We start from the raw sequence: 21,751 nt of genomic DNA on the forward strand, positions 1-21,751 counted from the left end.
TATTACCATTTATTCCTTCTCATTATTTTAACTATTTTTTTTTTTTTTTTTTTTAAATTCACTCAAGAACAGCAGCAAACTGCTGGAAGTGTTGTATTATGGTATGGTGTGCATTTAGATGGGGTGGTACGACAAATTACCTTTTATCTCGGGTCGTATTAACGCTGTATGATATCAGCAAGTACCAGATATGCACATAATACCATTTTCTGAATAAATTAAAGGGAAACAATTTCGAATCCAGATAATGTACCCAGTCATAGTGCAAAATCAACTTTGGACTGATTTCTGGCAAATGGTGTACATGTTATGGATTGCTCTCATGTTTTCCTGATCTTAATCTTATAAAAAACATGTTTAGTATTTTAGTAAGGAAAGTATACAGGAAAAAAGCAATATACATCAGTGAAATCATTAAAAAAGGCAATAACTGCTGCTTGGCACAAAATCACAGATCAGGAGAGGAAAGATCTTATTAAAACAACGGCTGGTAGCGTTTACGAAGTAATAAATAAACAAAATGGCATATTGCTTATCAATAATAAATAAAACCACTAATTATTTAAATGTTGAAATCGCTCTATCATTTTGGGACAAGTATATCTTATACAACATTGTTAAAATTAATTTACATTTTTATTTTATTACCGATTTTTGATAAAATTATTATTATATAAAAACAGAATAAACCAAAGGCCAATTTCATTCTATCGCTTTGTAATGTTCTTTTATTTCTTTATTAATGTCATTATTTCACAGCGGCTGTGTTATTTTGAAACTGACTGTATGTGTAAATTGGCAAGGCCGATGCCGTGAATAAGCTGGAATTTTAAAATTCTATCTACGGGCCGAAATATTCGAGGTTAAAATTTGCCATGTAAAATCTACGGTTCGGTTGCCCGTTGTATGCTGGTCGTGCGCAACATGCCAATCCAGTTAACGATTGTTATCAATCTACATTGATCGCTACGACAAATTTTTGGACAAGCGGTTTTCGTACCCTGAACACTGGAAGTTCGATCGTGAGTTTCGCGCCTCGCTCGGACAGGCGCGAAACCCACGACTGTAACGCCTAAATAGGGGCCAGTTTCTCTTAAAAGTCCTACCGGAAGGCATCCCCACTAAGCAGATCGCCCAAGTGTTGCCTTGCCATAACTTAACAAAAACGGCAAATTTTTATTTTGATCTTTACGATTTAACATGCATGATGTCATGACAAAATCAATTTTTGAAAACATGGGCATGTGCGGCTACACGTTTAAAACACTAACATGCAGTGGCGGATTTAGCACTTGAGAGGCCCCAGGCGAAATACAAATTTGAGAACCTCCTCTAAATATTTTCACTACCCCTTTAATTTTAATTTTAATATTATAATATTGAATGATCAAACTTCTAGAAGAAAATTTTATTCGTTATTGACATCTAAAATTTAAAAAAAAAGAAAAAAAAACTCATCTCTACCCTCAAAATTAAGCCTTTTGCGGTTGTTATAATATAACACGGGGAAAGTATTGTAATCATCTCAAATTTTTACTGTCTTGCTACTTTCCTGGTCCTTTTAACGTAAAATTGGTTACATCTCCAGTTGTTATACTGTATTATTGTAATTGTGTCACATTTGACCTTCCGGGTTTTTGTAATCTTGATGTTTAGACACATCCAAAACAGTAAAAAAACTAATACCCGGAATATGTTGTATGTAAGAATGTATGTAGCCTACACGCTAGGGATTGCAATCCAGCAGTGTTTTGAATCCAGCTGGATTTTTGATGGATTGAAATCATTCCAGCTGGATCCAGCGCGGATCCAGCGTGGATGTATTTTTGGTGCAATAAAGTGTTATCTGTCTATCTATCTATCCTGCAATTTATGTTTTTTTTTTTTTTTTTTTAATGAAATAAAACATTTTATGTTCTATAGTTAATGTTGTATTTTTTGTAACTGAGAAAGATCGTTAAAAGCGATTGAATACATTATTATTTTATTAAATTTTGCTGGATTGATTAAGGTATAGTTTATTTATAAGTAATTTAATTATTAGTGTTAGTAAAGTAGTGAGTAAGTAATTAGTAGCAGTCTAGTACAGTGGTTCCCAGCCTTTTCTAGGATGCGGAACACTTTTGTGAGCAATTTTCTTTAGAGGAACACTTACTTAAGTTAATATGAAATACATAAGCTTGTCATCAGTTATTTTATTAGAATTGAGCAGTTATAATTCAATATCTCTACTCATATTATTAACGCCAATTCTAAGACAGGAAAAAATATACCTAAATAACTTTAATGGGAAACTTGTGCCTGATGTTTTTTACATATTTCATTCAGTTTTTATCATTGCCTTTATCTTATTCGAAACAGTAGTACACTCCATAAGTACGAGTCGTACAGTACATATATATTTAAGTTTATGAAAATTTTATGATTTTAATTTTTTGATATTCGACGGCTCGAATACGATTGTACACTTTCCGATTTGCGACTAAATCTGCGGAACACTTGGAGATGCTTACGGAACACCAGTGTTCCGCGGAATACCGGTTGGGAACCACTGGTCTACTAGTTAGCAAAGCGGCAACGCGACGACGTAGACTTTTGCGCAATTATTTAGAAAGTTAATTGAGTATTTGCGGATCTCAGCGCTGGATCCAGCTGGATCCCTACTACACGCGTGTGTACGTGTGTCTGTTGGCGTATATTTCTTTTAATATCTCAGTAAGGGATAAAAATTACGAAAATAAATTTGATAAGGTAACTTGTATATAAGCGGCATTGATGCTATTAAATTTTCGTGGTTAAAAATCGAGGGGATGGGGAAGATATCTTGAGAGGAATCGGACTTAATGAAGATTTTACTCATTATTAGCCCTTACAATTGTTATTATAAAACCCATCTGCCACCAAAATTAAGATTTTTGCCATTTTATAATAAATAATAATATAAAATGATTTTTACAACAAAATCTCGTAACAGAAAGAGCCACTAGCAATTTTAATTTAGAGGTAGTTAATAGTGTTTTTGTTTTCATTTAAGTATATTTTAAATGGAGATTTTTATCATAATTCAACAATATTATTATTTTGAAGCTTTTGTTATTATTTAAATTTTATATCCTGGTATAATTGAAAATTATCGGACTTCCTAATAGTCTCCTTAACCTCTTGTTCGAGTGCAGGTAACAGCACTTGCCACATTATTTAAGAATTAACGCATTGGCATTGTATCATTTCAGATGATCAAGTTTAAAATTTTTATGTTAATATTATTCATCGTTATTTTCCTGATAGTGATGTATACAGAATTTGGTAAGTTATATCAACAAATTTTTATATTTTTGAATAAGTTTAACTTATTTGATTAAAGTATGTTTTAAAATAACTTCAAATATGAATTTATTCAGGAAATTAATGATTGATTTCTCAAAAAATGTTAGGTCCTGTCACGTTTAGACTATTGTCACGTGTCGTTTTTTTAAAAATTAATAAATTTCAAAAAATAAAATAAACCTACCGAAATTCTTTAATCTTAATCTGATGTTTAAATGTTTCAATTACAAACCGATTATTAAAGTATTTCATGTAAAGTATTCGTTTTATGAATACTCAGAAATGTGAATTAGTTAAGGAAGGCCTCTTGTTCCACCACTTCGTCATTTAACGCAATTGGGGTCACACACGTATAGGTCTACACAGATATGTGTGCATCAAAAACCCATTGTTTCGATGAAGATTATAATGCAATCTAAGCAGTCACTGAACAGGAAGCAGATGACTAATGTTTCTTGAGTTTGAAATCGGCTTGAATAATGGGTCATACGTAATAGCGTTTATATCAAACTTTAATTCAGTTTTCGAATGATATTTATTGCAAGTTTAAGAATAAATTTTGAAACATTTATACATCTTAAAGAACATTTGGAATACCACATATATTAAAAAACTGTTTCCGAAGTGGGAATCTTCTCTAATTACGGTATTGAATAATTCAATTCATAACAATTTATACCTTTAATTTAGTAATAGTATTAACTTATTTCCAAAGCTAAATTACCTTGAACTTTTTACAGATTATTATTTCATCAGTAACACACCAAGAAAAGAAAAGTTGAGAATATTGCAATTTGAAGAACAATTAAAAGGGAATATTTTACTTCCTTCCTCCAAAACTTCATCGAATTCTTTAAAAGTATCTTCTACCAAAAGTTTGAATATCTCCAAGCTTCAACAGAACTCGTCTGTTCTTGAAAAAGATAACATGACAAGAATATTATTAATTACTTTCCTTCGAGGAGGTTCAACGTTTTTAGGCGATCTTATGCAACAAAATCCTAAAACCTTCTATTTTTACGAACCTTTACATTTTTTGGGAGTGAGAAAGAAATTTAACAGTTATGAAACGTCTAAAATTTTCAATACTCTATCGCATCTTTTTCGTTGTCAATTTAACGAAACAATTGAATATAACCGGTATTTACCTAAATATTCTTTCATGTTTAATCAGAATAAATATTTAATGTCAAATTGTAAAAATACAGTTTTGTGTCGCGATATCAAATATCATTATAAGATTTGCAGTCAATCACAGTCAATACTCATGAAAGTCGCGAGACTTAACTTGAAAGATGCTTTAGTTTTTCTTAAACAAAATTCTGATTTAGATATCAAATTGGTGTATTTGAGCCGCGATCCCAGAGCTATCCTTAATTCTCGAAAAGAAATGAATTGGTGTACAGATGTGAAGTGCAACACACCCTTTTTCCTGTGTAACGAAATGAGAAGTGATTTGGAAGCTTTAAACACCTCCAACATGTCTCTTCATTGGATAAAATACGAAGATTTATCTTTACATCCAGAGAACATGGCTAGAAATCTCTACAAAGGGTTGTCCATTCCCTTCAGATCCGAAGCTGCAAGATTTCTGCAAACGCACACAAATAGCCAATCCAAAAGAAAAGATTTCTATTCCACATATAGAAAATCCTCGACCGCTCCTCTCCAATGGATCCGTCGTTTATCTTTCAAGGAAATCGATCGCATCCAAAAGGAATGTGGTGACGTTATGAATAAATTAGGATACAAAATGATTGATAATTCCACGTATTATATTTATAATTCACAAGAATTTGGTAATTATGACAAAAATACTTTTTATTGAAAATTATCGATGTTAGAAGGATTTTTAAGTACCGAAAAACGAGATCAGCAGACGGACAGAAAATATATCTTTTTCTATTCAATATAGCAATTTGACCAATAAAACGTTTATAAATAATCACTTATAGAATAATAAATATGATGACTTGTTTTTATAACTAAATTTTACATAATTTCTCAAACCTATTATTGGAATGAATTCCTTTGAATTTCTAAAAAAGTCCTTTTCCGATTGTTACTAGAATCCTATTGTGTTTGGAGTTATCGTGTTCCTCTGATAAATAATGCAATGTTTATCAATGAGTGATTTTAAAACAACTGTTTATTAAGAATTTTTAATAATACTCAGAAATAAATAGCGGAAATTTCTTAAACTACCAGGAAAAAAAAAGGCAAAAATTGTTATATCATCTTGCAGGAATAAAAATAAACACTTAGTATTAAAACTTTAAAACTGGTGATATAAACGTTTGTAGTGATTTGGATATTATTTTTGCTATTAAATTAGTAATAACTTATAAATTACAAACACTGAAATTGCTTATTCTATATTATCTTTTTTCGAATCAGTGCAATAGTGATGTCAACATGTTTTTTTTTTTTTTTTTTTTTTTTTTTAAATTCGAAACAACCTTAAAAGTCTATTTCTGAAATATTTTTCACATTAATTCGGCTTGGAAACAAGTAAAATAAAATAATGCACAAGAATAATTTACTTTTGTTAACAAATCTTATATAGGCTTATTTTTACCTAAAAAATTCAGTTGCAGACTTAAATAGCGATAACTGTTAACTGTTTAGTTAAAATATTGTTTTATGCATTGTATTTATTCTGTAATATTATCAAATATAAAAAAAGACTTATATGTTTCTTCAATTTGTATATTTTGAAATAAAGAAATGAAACGATTGTTATAAAATTAATTATTTAATTGATTCTTTTTTCTTGCACGATCATGTTGCACTTCCTACTTGTTTTTAGTTTATGGTACAGTATATACAAATAAGTTATTCTGTAATAATTCTTTAGTTATCGCGTCACGCAGCCATGAGGTTTCTGAAATTAAGAGGTTTTCGCATAACGCAGAGACTAAAAATACAACTTAATTACAACATTTCGAAAGAATTTTTAGTTATGATGCTAAAAACACTTATTATTAAAGTATCAACAGTTGAGCCAATTTGCATTAAAATAACTTTTAATCTGTAGTGTTTTCCTGTTTACAATCCAAAAATCTCATTTTGAAAATAATTCTGTGTATGTGAATGAATGTTCTTTATAATATTCCTGTTTAATGCATGAATATTCTGAAATTTATTAACCTTTTTATTATCAGTTAATATAATACGATTCTACACTTTTGTAGGTCAAAAACGAGTTTGTTTTTTATTTGTAAGCCATTTTGCATTCATGTTTGTTTTGATTTTATACAGATCTTAATTATACAGGATTAATATACGGGTAATTACAACGGATGAAAAAACAATGTCTATTATGTAATTAATATTCTAAAATTGATCCGAGGAAAATGAAGGTCATTAATAAATTTTCAATACACGGTTTTGGCATTTAAAAGTTTCACAGGAAATTGCTGTTTTTTGTAATATTTTTAATACGATGATGTTAAATACGGCTTTTGTAATTAACTTGAAAAGACACTTATACAGGCATGTAAAGGACGTTAATTTTGTTTTAAATAATAATAAAATTGAATAGAAGTTTTAGATTAGAAAGATTATACGAAGATAACAGATGTTGGAATAACTGCAAAAATCATGGTATGTTTACATCATTTAACTTAGTATAAAATATATAGCTTTTAATTTATGTCTGATAGATTCCACCTTAGATAAGATATTTTATGGAAATAATTTGATAGTAAAACCGAAATAATCCTAATTTTTAATATTTCGAAAGTTTCCATTTGATGGAGATTCTGCCTCTTTCAGTTTTAGTGGAATTGATAAACATGCTAAAATTTAACACGATAACCCTATATAAATAACCATTGAGCAAACTATAATAAGGGCAATTGTAATGTGTATAGCCCTGGACAGGGTTTCCGAAGATGATACAGTATTTCTAATATTGTATAATGCTTTTCAAAATTTTTAAAAGGGAAGTTAAAAACTGTTCGATACGAGTAGTTTTTATCTTTAGAATTTTATTTAATTTTATTAACTCACGGCTTCAGAATTTTCAAAATCGAATTTAATTTTCTATGAATTTTTTAAGTCATATATCACCAAATAACTTATTTAAAAAATGAAATCCCGACAAAAAAATCTTCTAATAATACATTTTTATTTGTATGTCTCTTATCTCTCTATATCTGTCTCTCCTCTTTTCCTAGCCTCTCTCTTTCTCATCGGTTACAGATAACTTTAGAACGTTTTACATAAATTTATTAAACTAACAATTAATAATTTACATTAGTATTCATGGTGATAGATCCAGTATTTATCGAAATTTAGTTATATTTACATGACAATGTCGTACATATTAATGTAAAATATACAGCTGCTGAAAGCAATTTATTTGCAGTTATTTTCTTTTCGACTTTAGCAATTATTTTTGTTACATTTAATGAAAATATTTTTTATAATAAAGACACATCAGAAAATATTTTTTTTCCGTCAACATGGGAAGTATTTATAATAATTTATGCAAACAGTAAATACTTTTTACTAAACGAAAACATACTACAAAGTTGTCTGCATCGTTGACCAGTCGCCTCGTAATTATCCAAGCGTCATTCCAGGGCTAATTGATGCGAATTTCTTATTTATAACATTTTGTGATCGAATTCCTTATATAATATCTGAATATCAAATAAGAAATTCTAACATTCTAAATATAAATCATGTTTGTATAACATTTAAAATGATTTATTTTCTATTTTGTCGTGTCGAATAAAAGAAAAAAAATCTAAACAAATTTCCCTGCAGTCATTCCCTATTTGCAAGAGAATACTAGCGTTAAAATATTTGTCTTCAATTATGTTATGTTAATAATGTTTATTAATAATTGATCTGATCACAATGATAATACAGGCTTACTTCTGTATATAATTACATACAGAATATTTTAAAATGGAAATTCTGAAATTACATTTATTACTATATAACGGGAAATTTGCGCATTTAAAGGGAAATTCTCAAATTAAAAGTATAAAATAACTGAAGATAAGATATTATATCATAAAAATTCTAGACTAAAATCAAGCATTCAGCAACATGGAGAATTATTATAAATTTATATAACAGGTCCTAATTAATTTTAATATATTTAAAAATATATTTTAAAAAACGATTTAATTTCTGATGTTTTTCGAGATTGGTATGGGGAATGATGGGGATTTAGGACCATCATTCCAGTTCATTTACGTACTGTACATATCATGATTAAATTTCACATTTTGTAATGTTTATCGGGCTATGGGGTTGGAAGGATTGAGTTCATCCCTAAAACATCATTAAAGTGCATTGTCATCGGACTTAGGTAACCTATGTCCTGAAATTTCCGCCTTCAGTTCGAAAAACAGTTTAACATTCCTAACAGATATAAAATACTTATAAACTCTCACCGTTGTATTTGTAAACGTACGTTGACCCTTCTTTCTGCCAAAATATGTTTAAGTGCAGTATATTTCTTACCGAAAAAGTAAATGGTCTAGTACAGGGGTCGAAAAGTGCGGCTCTTTGCATAGATGTTTGCGGCTCTTCGGACATAAACTCCAATCTCACCTCATCTCAAGCAGCCTTATAACTTATGAGTTTATGAGATAGAGCCGCCGAACAAACTTCAACTCATACGGCATACTCTCTACCATTCTTTAGCCTGTCCGCACATGATCACTCGCGTTGATTAATATGATTCGCATGCGAGTGGTAGCATTTAAAGCATATATATATATATATAACCTATTGAACGCGTGTTCGTCCGTCCGTGTAATGTTATGCCGAAAACGGCCACTAGAGACGTCCCTGTTGTCGTATGTCGTATTTCGCACATTTAAATTAACAATATAAATTATTATTTACATTAACAGTATAAATTGTTATTATTCATTTGGCCAATAACAATATAAATAATTCAGTATATTTGTAATAGGAATTTATTATCGTCACGAAATGCCTGTAACGCGCACTAGGGGGCGTCCTTCAACACAGTTGGTCGGCGATCGGCTAAGCAGGTAAGCCTCGATGTGGTTCTCTGGTACCTTTGGTATCTTATTTCCATGACAATTTGGCTCTTCTCACTTGACAAACTGCCGACCTCTGGTCTAGTAGAAAGATTTTGAATATGTAAGTAAATAATCCAAAATCAAAGAATTCAAATATTTATGTTCTACTAGACATCAAAGTTTGTTTTCGTTCTTGTAAAACAAAATGGTGTATAAACATAACATTTTGAAAGTTAACTGTCTACTTTAAAAAAATTTATAACTGCAGTAGACTCTCTCTAATCCTTCCTCTCAATTATCCGTTACAGCCTCCAGTGATATTGCCTACTCACTTCCGTTTTCTTGAAAATGTTAGTCATAAATTTAACATCTCGTTTTCTTCTCTACTCTGGTTTCATTTCTGTGTCTTGTAGTACCAGTGGTGTTGGATCCCCAGAGACTTTAGGAATAAAATTTGAATTTAAAAAAATTAGTCTTAAACAGCAAATTTACAATTACACTTTATTAATGAATAATTCAATATCAATGAATGCTCGGTTATCAATCGCTTACTTACACTATTCGCCTGTGAATTGCTCTAGAAAAAAGATCATAGTTCGGATACCGAGTTTCGATCTCGAAGTTTCCATCTAGATGTGTCGGAAGCATTCTAGAACATTTGTTTAGCGGGTATATAGGGACACTCATTTGCCGGAAGCGAGGAATAATTTCTTCATTCTTCGCTTAATTTTTCTACATTCTGATTGTAATAAAAAGTACAATCATCAATAGATGGTCCTTCCAGATCACCCCAGAGCAAAGTCTTAGTTACGCCACTCAGTATTGCATTTCAGCGCACCATATTATTTATCTGCCTTCTTCCAAAACCAATCAGTACCAAAGAGCGACATGTCAGGTCCTTGTTGCCTCTGGGCAGGCTTTAGGCCTATACACTTAATAATCCGGCAGTCCAGTTAATCTGGCACCACTTTGTGCAATGAAGGAGAGTCTGCTTTATTTTCTTGCACTTCTCTTACAAAGTAATTAAGGTTTTCTTTTGTATTTCTACTATCAGAAGCATAGTTCCATTTAGGGCTATATAAATTTTTCTTTCTATAAAACTTTATATTAAAAAAGATTACAAAAGCGTTACATTATTTCAAACAAAGCCTTTAGACTCCAGCTCTAATTGTCATCTCTAGCTTGTCATTCGATTGACTTTTTTATTGGCATGGTAACTGGTTTATAAAAGGCATTAATTTCATTAAATTTTGTATTAGGTAATTCAAATGGGTGGTTACGTAGAAGAGGTCGTGTGTTATATCTCGAATGAGGTCGGATTAAATGAAAACTATACTCGTTATTGGTATTTACAAATTTTTTAAAAACACTCCTCTCTATCCTCAAAATTAATCATTTTGCCTTTTTATAATAGTTAATAATATAAAAGTTATTTTTTACTAACATCACCTAACAGACGACGCCAAGCACAATTAAGTTTCAGCTAGTTTATAGTGGTTTTTAAATCTAAACGTGTTTTACACAGAGCGTACCGAGGGGGGGCGTTGGGGGCGGTCCGCCTCGGGTGTCACCCGTTCAGGGGTGTCACCCGACTGTGAAAAAATAAGTCGCGAAATAAACCTTGATGACGCGCTTTAACATTAAGTTGTGGAAAATTCGATCGGCTCAAAAAGCAATGCCTGGAAAAAAAAGGGTCAACGGATACACGCTAGCCAATATAAACCTATGTGTTAACATCGCTTATTCGATATAGCGTTCAAGTTTGCTTGAGTACGGACATATTACGATTCAATAATCCGATAGTGTTTTATAAAAGAGTTAAGAAGGGTGACACCCAAGGTGCGACTTGGGGTGACACTACGATATCCGCCCCGGGTGTCACCCATGCTAGCTACGCCACTGGTTTTACATGGAGATTTTTTAAATCATAATTTGACAGAATTACTCCATTTAAGCTACTGTTATTACTTAAATTTTATATCTTAGTATAAATGAAAATTATCGGACTCCCTAATGGTTCTGTTCGAGCGCCGGGAATGTCGAGTTAGAGCAGGAATTCTAAACGTTTTTTGTACCGTGGACTTCTTTTCTAGTCAGGTGAAGGTGACGAACCCTTCCTCAGAATAATTTTTTAAATGAATAAAATAAAATTACAAACAAACACTGAAATAGCATTATGTGTTTGTTGTTAATGGTAATGCAGTTATGAAAAGGATTAAAATTACAATAGAAATCAGTTATATAGAAATCACTTTTATTAATATAAAAACATATGATATAGTATACTGTATATGTGTTGTTTTATTGATTTTTAACACAATGATTAACAATTTCACACAATAATAAAATTTAAAGTACTAATGAGCGTAAACAATTTTCGAGAGGTGCAATAACTGTAATGTGGTATGAAAATGTCAGTAGTTTTTATTGTTGAAGTAGATCTACCTAATACTACTGTTATTTTCCAGAATAATAGTATAATTATTATACTATTACTCTGAAATTAATTAGCGAAGTGATGCATGATTAGAGTAGAGGATAGTGAAAATTAAGATACTGAGTTGATTCTTACTTTTTCAAGCGCACGGACCTTTCTACGGATTTCTGGTTAAGAATCATTGAGCTACAGCCCTTGCCAGTTTATTTAAGAATTAACGCATTGGCATTGTTTCATTTCAGATGACCAAATTTAAAACTTTTAAGTTAATATTGTTCACCATTATTTTCCTGATAGTGATGTATACAAAATTTGGTAAGTTATATCGACAAATTTTTATATTTTTGAATAAGGTTAAATTAGCTGATTAAAGACTGCTTTAAAATAATAAAATAAATTAAAATACGGTAATTCTTCAAAAATCTAGTAATCATAACTCGTGTTTGTTCATTTTGAATAAATAAACAAGTAATATAAAAATAAAAAAAATTTTAAAGTCAATTCCTACTTAGGTCAACAAAGAAAACTTTTATTTTAGTTCACACTCTCTAAATATAAGTTCACACTCTGCTAAATATCTTATATAAGAGAAATTTTTTTCTCCCATATAAAACTAAATTAATTAATTAAATTTAATTAATGAATTAATATTTGAAAAAAAACTGTATTAACATCAAGTGTCATCCACTACAAGTTTAAAAAAATGTATTTGAACTTGAGTGGATGAATAAAAAGTATTTTATTAACGATTGAAAATTTGAACAAGATATATAAATATATATAGGGAGAGTGTGAACTAATAGTAGGAATTTAAAAATAATTTAGTTGGTTTTTTTAAATTTAAATAATAATTTGTTTTACTTTGTTAACGAAGTATAAAAGACGTTAAAATTTAAAAATATAATTTTTTATACTTAATAATATACGTAATATCAATTATTCTTCTGGCGTTTATTAACACCTTTCTGTTCCAGACTACAAAATCTTTCTATCCATTTATTGTACAGCTACAAAATTCGCTTGAATGACCGATGTAGTCATTCAGCCATACTCTGATGTACTGTATCAGTCTGGAGCCAAATTTATTTATAAGTATGAAATTAATACAGGATGCATGCAAAAGTCTTTGTGCAGTTTAAACTTTAATAAGATGTTTAGATATTATAATTACTAACCAATTACTGAACGCTTTTATATGCATTATTAGTTTTCTGAACACTCAGAAATGTGAATTAGCTGAGGAAGGCCTCTTGCTTGACCACCTCAGTTCCCTGACTTAACGTCATTGGATTTCTTTTTTGTACCAAACGCCGTTTGGGTGCACGTCAAAACAGTCATGCGTGCATCAAAATCTCGGTTTTTAGATATTTTATGATGAGGATTACAACGCAATCTAAGCATCTGATGAATGTTTTCTTCAGTTCAAAAATCAGCTCAAGCGATGTGTCATACGTAACAACGGTTATATCAAAGTTTAAGACTACATAAAAACTTCAATAACTGAGTATTCGAATAATATTTACTGCAAATTTAAGAACAAATTTCGTAACATAGATCTTTGTTTGGGAATGTTCTGCACTTACAATTAATCCGGTAGATGGCATTTTTGTTTCTGCGTTAATTAATTGTATGCCGTCTGGCTGGAATCTCTTTAACAACGATGTATTAAGTTTGTTTGAGGTGTCATATTCAACACTGGTATTTGACGTTTATTTCTAACATTAGACCAAATTCTTAGTAATATAAACTTTAAAAAAATAGAGGACTTCTTTACAGTTCGTTCAATAAAAATTTTATTTTTTCAAAGTTTATATTTATGTCCCGGCAAAAAAAGCTTTTTCTTAGTAATATACTTTCAGTTAGTGTATAAACTACGTTATTGCTGTTACTTACATATTGAACAATCTTAAAACTGCGTAAGGACATTTGGAATACCACATATATTAAAAAACTGTTTCCGAAGTGGGGTTCTTCTCTAATTACGTTATTGAATAATTTAATTCATAACAATTTATACCTTTAATTTAATAATAGTATTAAATTATATCCAAAGCTAAATTACCTTAAACTTTTTACAGATTATTATTTCATCAGTAACACACCAAGAAAAGAAAAGTTGAAAATATTACAATTTGGAAAACAATTAAAAGGGAATATTTTACTTCCTTCCTCCAAAACTTCATCGAATTCTTTAAAAGTATCTTCTACCAAAAGTTTGAATATCTCCAAGCTTCAACAGAACTCGTCTGTTTTTGAAAAAGATAACGTGACAAGAATATTATTAATTACTTTCCTTCGAGGAGGTTCTTCGTTTTTAGGCGATCTTATGCAACAAAATCCTAAAACCTTCTATTATTTTGAACCTTTAGATTATTTGGGGATACATAACAGATTTGACAGTTATGAAACGTCTAAAATTTTCAATACTCTATCGCATCTTTTTCGTTGTCAATTTAACGAAACAATTGAATATAACCGGCATTTATCCAAACATTCTTTCATGTTTAATCGGAATAAATATTTAATGTCAAATTGTAAAAATACAGTTTTGTGTCGCGATATCAAATATCGTTATAAGATTTGCAGTCAATCACAGTCAATACTCATGAAAGTCGCGAGACTTAACTTGAAAGATGCTTTAGTTTTTCTTAAACAAAATTCTGATTTAGATATCAAATTGGTGTATTTGAGCCGCGATCCCAGAGCTATCCTTAATTCTCGAAAAGAAATGAATTGGTGTACAGATGTGAAGTGCAACACACCCTTTTTCCTGTGTAACGAAATGAGAAGTGATTTGGAAGCTTTAAACACCTCCAACATGTCTCTTCATTGGATAAGATACGAAGATTTATCTTTACATCCAGAGAACATGGCTAGAAATCTCTACAAATGGTTGTCCATTCCCTTCAGATCCGAAGCTGCAAGATTTCTGCAAATACACACAAATAGCCAATCCAAAAGAAAAGGTTCCTATTCCACATATAGAAAATCTTCGACTGTTCCTTTCCAATGGATCCGTCGTTTATCTTTCAAGGAAATCGATCGCATCCAAAAGGAATGTGGTGACGTTATGAATAAATTAGGATACAAAATGATTGATAATTCCACGTATTATATTTATAATTCACAAGAATTTGGTAATTATGACAAAAATACTTTTTATTGAAAATTATCGATGTTAGAAGGATTTTTAAGTACCGAAAAACGAGATCAGCAGACGGACAGAAAATATATCTTTTTCTATTCAATATAGCAATTTGACCAATAAAACGTTTATAAATAATCACTTATAGAATAATAAATATGATGACTTGTTTTTAATAACTAAATTTTACGTAATTTCTCAAACTTATTATTAGAATGAATTCCTTTATTGAATTTCTAAAAAAGTCCTTTTCCGATTGTTACTAGAATCCTATTGTGTTTGGAGTTATCGTGTTTCCTCTGATAAATAATGCAATGTTTATCAATGAGTGATTTTAAAACAACTGTTTATTAAGAATTTTTAATAATATTCAGAAATAAATAGCGGAAAAGTTCTTGAACTTCCAGAAAAAGCAATTCATAATTTGTTATGGACTTAATATCTTGCAGGAGTAAAAATAAACTCTTAGTATTAAAACTGTAAAATAAATGATATAAAAATTTGTAGAAGCAACTTAAACATTATTTTTGCTATTAAATTATTAATAACTGATGAATTACAAGCACTGAATACAAACATTTCTGTATTATTTTATTTTATTTTTTGAATTAGTACAATAGGGTTGTCAACGTGTAGTTTTTGAAAATTCAAAAACAAAGTTGAAAGTCAATTTCTTAAATATTTGTCACATTGTTTCCGCTTGGAAGCGGGTAAAGTAACATAATGCACAAGAATAAATTATTTTTGTTAACAATTCTTATGCTAAAAAATTCATTTTCAGACTATTGATAATTCAAATAGCGATAACTGTTAACTGTTTAGTTCAAATATTATATTATGCATTGTTATTTATTCTCTAATTTTATCAAATATGAAAAAGGTCTTACATATTTATTCAATTTGCATATTTTGAAATAAAGAAGTAAATAAATAAATAAAACTATTGCCGTAATCTTAATTATTTAAGCGATTTTTTTTTTTTGTAAGACCATGTTACATTTCTTACTAATTTTTACTTTCATAGCTGTTACAATATGACAGGGAAAATACCATATGGTGATCGGTCAAATAATGATTCCCAAAATCTCCTATGTACAAAGGGGATCAAATAATAAAGTGGATCTATGTGTTATGTCTCGAGTGGAGCTAGACTTAAATGCTAATAACGTGTAAAATTTTTATTAACATTTTTATAAAACTCTCCTCTACCTTCAACATTAATCTTTTTGCCAATTTATAATAATTAATAATATAAAAAGTTTTAAACGAAAATCTCATAACAGATGGCGCCACACATAGTTTTAACTCTTGCCGGAATGTTATGCAACTCTTTACTAGATTTTTATTTTTTGGAATCAATATCATTACGCTTTTCAATGGTTTACGAATTTTGTGTTGTTTATTTAACTAACAATATTATAATCTTATGTGCTTTGTTCTTTAACAATATGCATTTTCAAGCTTGCTCTTTACTAGTTGTCATTTTGTCTGTCTGTTTTAAGAGATATAAAAGAAATGTAATATATTTTTAATTGTATTGTAGTATGAATGTCGTCTAAATTAAATGATAAGAGACGAGGCTGAAAATGCATATTGCATATTGCGAAGAAAGAAGTGCCGAAAAATATATTTTAGTAAATTTTATGATTTGCAATTTTTGCGTTTTCGGTTGAAGTACAGAAAATGTTCCGTTTCTACATGCGATATTTTATTTGATTTACGAAAAGTATTGTCTTTGATACGCGTAATAAGTGATTTATTAAAGGAATGAATTTTATTAATATCCATAAATTGTAATTTTTACATATCAAAAATTCAAAAAAAAAAAAAAAAAAAAAAAGATACTCTTTAATTATAATCATCATGTAGGTGTTAAGATTAGAAAGAGTAATTAGACAAACCTCAGCCAAATTTGGTAACTTGAGTATAAAATTTTGATTTTTGGAAAAAAATTTTACTTCAAAATTCAGCTTCTAGGACAAAATTATGGCACAACTGTCTCCTTAACAGTCCCATTACATAAGTTTTATAACTAGTTTCGATTGCATGTTGATCTGAATACCCAGAATTGCCGTATTAAGTTTGACGAAAATCCATACATTAACCAAAATATTTCATTGAAGTCACCAAAGGTAACCAAGTAATGTGATGTAGCGTGGTTTTACATCATTTTTTATCATTGGTTATTATTTTTTTAAAGAAACTGCTTCATCTAGACTATTCCTTTTAGCTATACATCCACAAGAGCCGAATTATCGGGCTAGAGTTGGCTATAATAAATAAATAATTAATAAGACAATTTGGCACTAGAGCTTGGCGTTAGGCGCCATCTCTTACTAAACTTAATAATTATAATTAAATTAAATAAATAATTTGGAACTGGAGGAAAAGAAATCGGCCCGAAGCGGGACTCGAACCCGCAACTTCTGCTATCCGTGCAGACACGTTACCAGTTATGCTACCCGGACCTTCAGTCCGATCGCCTCCTCCAGTATATATAAGCTAACATGACGACCATCGACGGTCATTACAATGCCGGCTGGGGACACATCAAGTGCCCACGTCCTCCCAAGGCACCGAGGACGTGGGCACTTGATGTGTCCCCAGCCGGCATTGTAATGACCGTCGATGGTCGTCATGTTAGCTTATATATACTGGAGGAGGCGATCGGACTGAAGGTCCGGGTAGCATAACTGGTAACGTGTCTGCACGGATAGCAGAAGTTGCGGGTTCGAGTCCCGCTTCGGGCCGATTTCTTTTCCTCCAGTTCCAAATTATTATTATTTAATTTAATTTAATTATAATTATTAAGTTTAGTAAGAGATGGCGCCTAACGCCAAGCTCTAGTGCCAAATTGTCTTATTAATTATTTATTTATTATAGCCAACTCTAGCCCGATAATTCGGCTCTTGTGGATGTATAGCTTTGTAACGGGTTAGTCGTTATTTATTTATATTCCTTTTAGGCCACTAGACACGGATATGATGCACCTGGACGTATCGTTTTTTATGATTTTCCCAGCGTGAGTTCGACTCACAATGGGTGCCGCGTGATGAGGAATGCGCCCGACATATCCATGAGATTTTTTTGTCCCGTCAGAGTTCATTCCGCTGCCCCCACGACTGTATGCTGAAAACTTCATCTCTCGGTCACCCCGCCACATTCTGGCTTAATGAACAATGAACAGCCGATCGTTTCCAATGTACTAATCATGACTGCGGTGATCACCAGAACTGAATCCCTGTGACTTTTTGGTGACTAAGGAGTCTCGTTTATCAAAGTAATGTTCTCAACCTAGCTGTCTTAAAAGACAGAATATATCATCATATGTGTGACAACTGCACGCAGATGAATTGCGTTTTGCCGTCGAGTGTAAGCCTATTGAGTAGAGAATGTAGTTTTAGTATGAGTTAGTGCAATTAGAGTATGGTCAGTTGAAAAATAAGGCGACGTAACACTGTAACGATTTACCAAGAGACGCAGGAGACTTTTTATAGGAAGCTTGTCCTTATTTATCTGTTATACGTATGAAGAAAACCCGAAAAATTTCATATAGCCAGCCCACGAAGGCACAACTAACATTTAGTTGTTTTTACTTACTTGGCCATCGATGACCTCTTTAGAGTATGGAGATGGAGAACATACAGAGCCATAACTTTGATGTAATTGTCAATAGAGAGGTTTCAAGGTCGCATGTCACGTGATAAAACACACGTTTGCTCCGCCCATTCGCCATTTTTGTGGTAGTTTTCGCTCGCTTAGCTTGCACGTGGTCTGTTATTCGATGTCTTTTTTTTAGTTTAAACGTACAAAAATACTGCAGTTCTATTATCATTGATTAAGTTAAAAAAGATTCTTTTCTTGTGGGCTATTCTAGCGGTCTAACAGGACGAGATGCAGCTCTGTACGAAGAGAAAATTTCGTTATTTCAAGGCGATCCATACGAAGCCAGTTTATCAGACTTCGTCGTAGATCATGAGTTGTGGCCGAAAGTAGAATTTGGTGACATTATAAACTATTTGGTTTTGACAACAAATTTCTACACCCTGTCACAAATGAAAGCTTATAAATCTTTAGAGGCCCATAACTATTTAACAAGTAGCTGGGTTTCTCCTGATATAAATGTAAAAGTAATGAATAACAGCTAAGTAATATTGCTTGGAAAGATATGTTTTCTTTGTTTAAACTCGTGTTTTTACGTATTTCTTAACTAAGAATTTTTGTCTGAAAGTAAAAGTCTGATTAAAAACAGCTGTGGAAATTTTTTAATTCAAATTGTTCAGTACCTTTATTTTCTAGTTGAAACTAGCATATAATAAGCCTGCTTTTAGTTTTAACGTGTAATGTTTATAAGTTTGCACTAGCTAAAGCCTGAAATTACATTAGTTATTCGTTTATAAATGCACTATACCTAAATAAATTAATATAAGCAAATCGGTAAACTCTTTTAGGTTTTAAAATATAACTTAGTGTTTATTAACGTAAATATTGAAATGAAATGTTTCTGACAAACTCTTGTATTGATATTCACTTTATTCGTAACGAAATTTTTCCGGTTAATTCTCGAGAGCCATGCAGTTTGCCTTCGTCGTGAAAGCTCCTCAGTTTGGGATCCTTGATGACAAATAATGCCGGGAATTTTAAAAAATGATGTTCCTTTGTTCTTGAGTGAACTAGCATTACACCCAATTACACAACAAATCACCAGTGATATTCGCGACGAAAAAAAACAACACAAGAACTCCAGTTAAAGCGCACGTGAACACACACAAAACGTAAACAAGTCACAAAGAGTCACAAAGATGGCGCTGGACAATTGCGCATGCTCATGACGTCACTCGTGATGTCGACAAGAAACCTCTCTATTGTACATTCCACATGAAATGAAGTTAATAAATAAAAAAGTACAGTATTTATTTTATTTATATTTATTATAATAGCTCTTTGTTCTTTTGTATCAATACTTTATTTCTCAACTCCTTAAATCCTTTAGAAAACGTACGTAATGTACTGTGCACATTAATAAGACAGGAGTGCCAAATTTCGTCCTAGTAAATGAATTTTGAAGTAAATGTTTTTGAAAATCAAAGTCTCACATCAGGGCAGAAAGTATACGAAATTTGGTTTAGAGTGGTCCAATTCAGAAAGCTGTGTACGCTTTAATTATGATCGCCTTGTAGAATTAAAATTTCTAGCGTCTAATTAAACAGTTTCCTTTTATTTATCTACATTCTACTATCTGCTATTTAATTACTTATTAAATCTACTATTTATTACTATATAGGCTAAGATATAAATAGTACATTTTGTATGCCAGATTGTGTAAAACATTTCCAACAGATGGCGCCACAAGTATAATTAAAGTTTGTGGTGCCATCTGTTAGTATACTATTTTTACTATTAATTGTTATTAATGCTTTTGACCTTAATTGTCTTTAAAGTAATTAAATAAAAATAATAATATAAAATTTTTATTTTTCAGTAATTTCTTTCACATTATCTGACAGAAAATTTACATTAAATAATTAATTTTACCATTTTATCTAAAATAAGATTGTTTCTTTGATAAAATAACGGTAATGTATTCGCCAAACAATTAAAAACCTAATATTCTAAAAACAAATATTTAATTAAGATCTATATTTTGAAAATTTAATTTAAAAAAACGAAGTTGCCACGAGTTCCAACTTAAAATTAATATAAATAATTAACAAAAATCTCAGAATCGAGTCTTTAATCACATATGATCAGTGGTGGTGACTCGATCTCATCATCGATTTCTGTTTTAACAAAGTAAAAATTTCACTGTTTCAAGTACAGCATCGAAACCACAAACTCGTACAAGATAGACATGATGCGAACCAACAAAGCCAACCATTACCCCCACCAAATTACTCATATCTATCTATTAATATATATTAATGTTTCTTGTATATGAACACTTGCTACATCCATCGATATTTAATACTTCTAATCGATTAAATCAAGCTAATAAACATACAATAAGCATCACTTATTATACTACAGATGAACACACTCGTTTGTAACATAATGCTTAGATGCAACGGCATACTTATGGGGGTGATGTGGGTGTTTGATTCCCAGAAGTTTTATGGTACTGCTTAGATTCTATCGATTTGTAGAGTTCATATAATGAAAATTATTATCTAAATTCTATAAATGACACATATTTAGTACATTTACGTACTTATTTGTAGCATTTTAATGCTACAAACAGCATGGTGTTTCACTTCTTTACGTATTAATAAGTTTCGTTTGATTAGTGTAGCGCTCTGCAACAGATTTATATGTAATTATACCTCGTTAACATTAATAATTCCAACTTTTCAATGTATATTTTGATAATAAATATATATATAACTTTGCTTAAAGTGACGACGCGTTATTTTATCAAATCGATATTAAATACGTCCCACATTAAAAAAGGAATCTCGATTGTATCAGAAAGAATAATAAAGTGAATCTCGTTAATAAAGCTTCTGAGTAGGCTAAATCTAGGTTTCTGTGACGTTTCGGGTGGCATTTTTCGAAGTTAAAGGCTAACCCAGAAACGCCGCTGTGACCCAGAAATTACGATAGAGCCCCTAAAAAACAAACCAAGGTCACCGATCGGGATTTTGGAAAAATAGCCACTCATTAAAATAAGCATATTGTCGTTCCTCGCTACAAAGAACATAATAAAATATAGTCACACTCCAATTGTGACTTTAAAGAGATGGGATTGACTTTTATTATTTTATAATGATCGATATCAATCGCTTTAAATCACTTTAACGAGTATATTCGATATAGAATTATACGTTACGC

General features: G+C 30.8%; 2 protein-coding genes across 2 annotated transcripts; both read left to right on the forward strand.

Moving 5' to 3' along the window:
- Positions 1-4,112: 4,112 nt before the first annotated feature.
- On the forward strand, positions 4,113-5,293 carry LOC136985789 (carbohydrate sulfotransferase 3-like). Its single transcript, XM_067283145.1, has one exon. It carries the CDS (start codon positions 4,256-4,258, stop codon positions 5,153-5,155), a length of 900 nt encoding a protein of 299 aa, XP_067139246.1. The 5' UTR covers positions 4,113-4,255; the 3' UTR covers positions 5,156-5,293.
- Positions 5,294-12,077: 6,784 nt separating this feature from the next.
- On the forward strand, positions 12,078-14,964 carry LOC136985808 (carbohydrate sulfotransferase 1-like). The gene is made up of 2 exons (XM_067283167.1): positions 12,078-12,093; positions 13,857-14,964. The coding sequence occupies exons 1-2, from the start codon at positions 12,078-12,080 to the stop codon at positions 14,942-14,944; spliced, it is 1,104 nt and encodes a 367-aa protein (XP_067139268.1). The 3' UTR covers positions 14,945-14,964.
- Positions 14,965-21,751: the final 6,787 nt, after the last annotated feature.

The sequence above is a fragment of the Centruroides vittatus genome, unplaced genomic scaffold (genome assembly GCF_030686945.1).
Source record: "Centruroides vittatus isolate TY-2023 unplaced genomic scaffold, ASM3068694v2 contig_979, whole genome shotgun sequence".
NCBI lineage: Eukaryota > Metazoa > Arthropoda > Arachnida > Scorpiones > Buthidae > Centruroides > Centruroides vittatus.

Excerpts from the sequence above, each read along its gene's own strand:
- LOC136985789 (XM_067283145.1), top strand. The coding sequence starts at position 4,256 with ATGACAAGAATATTATTAATTACTTTCCTTCGAGGAGGTTCAACGTTT.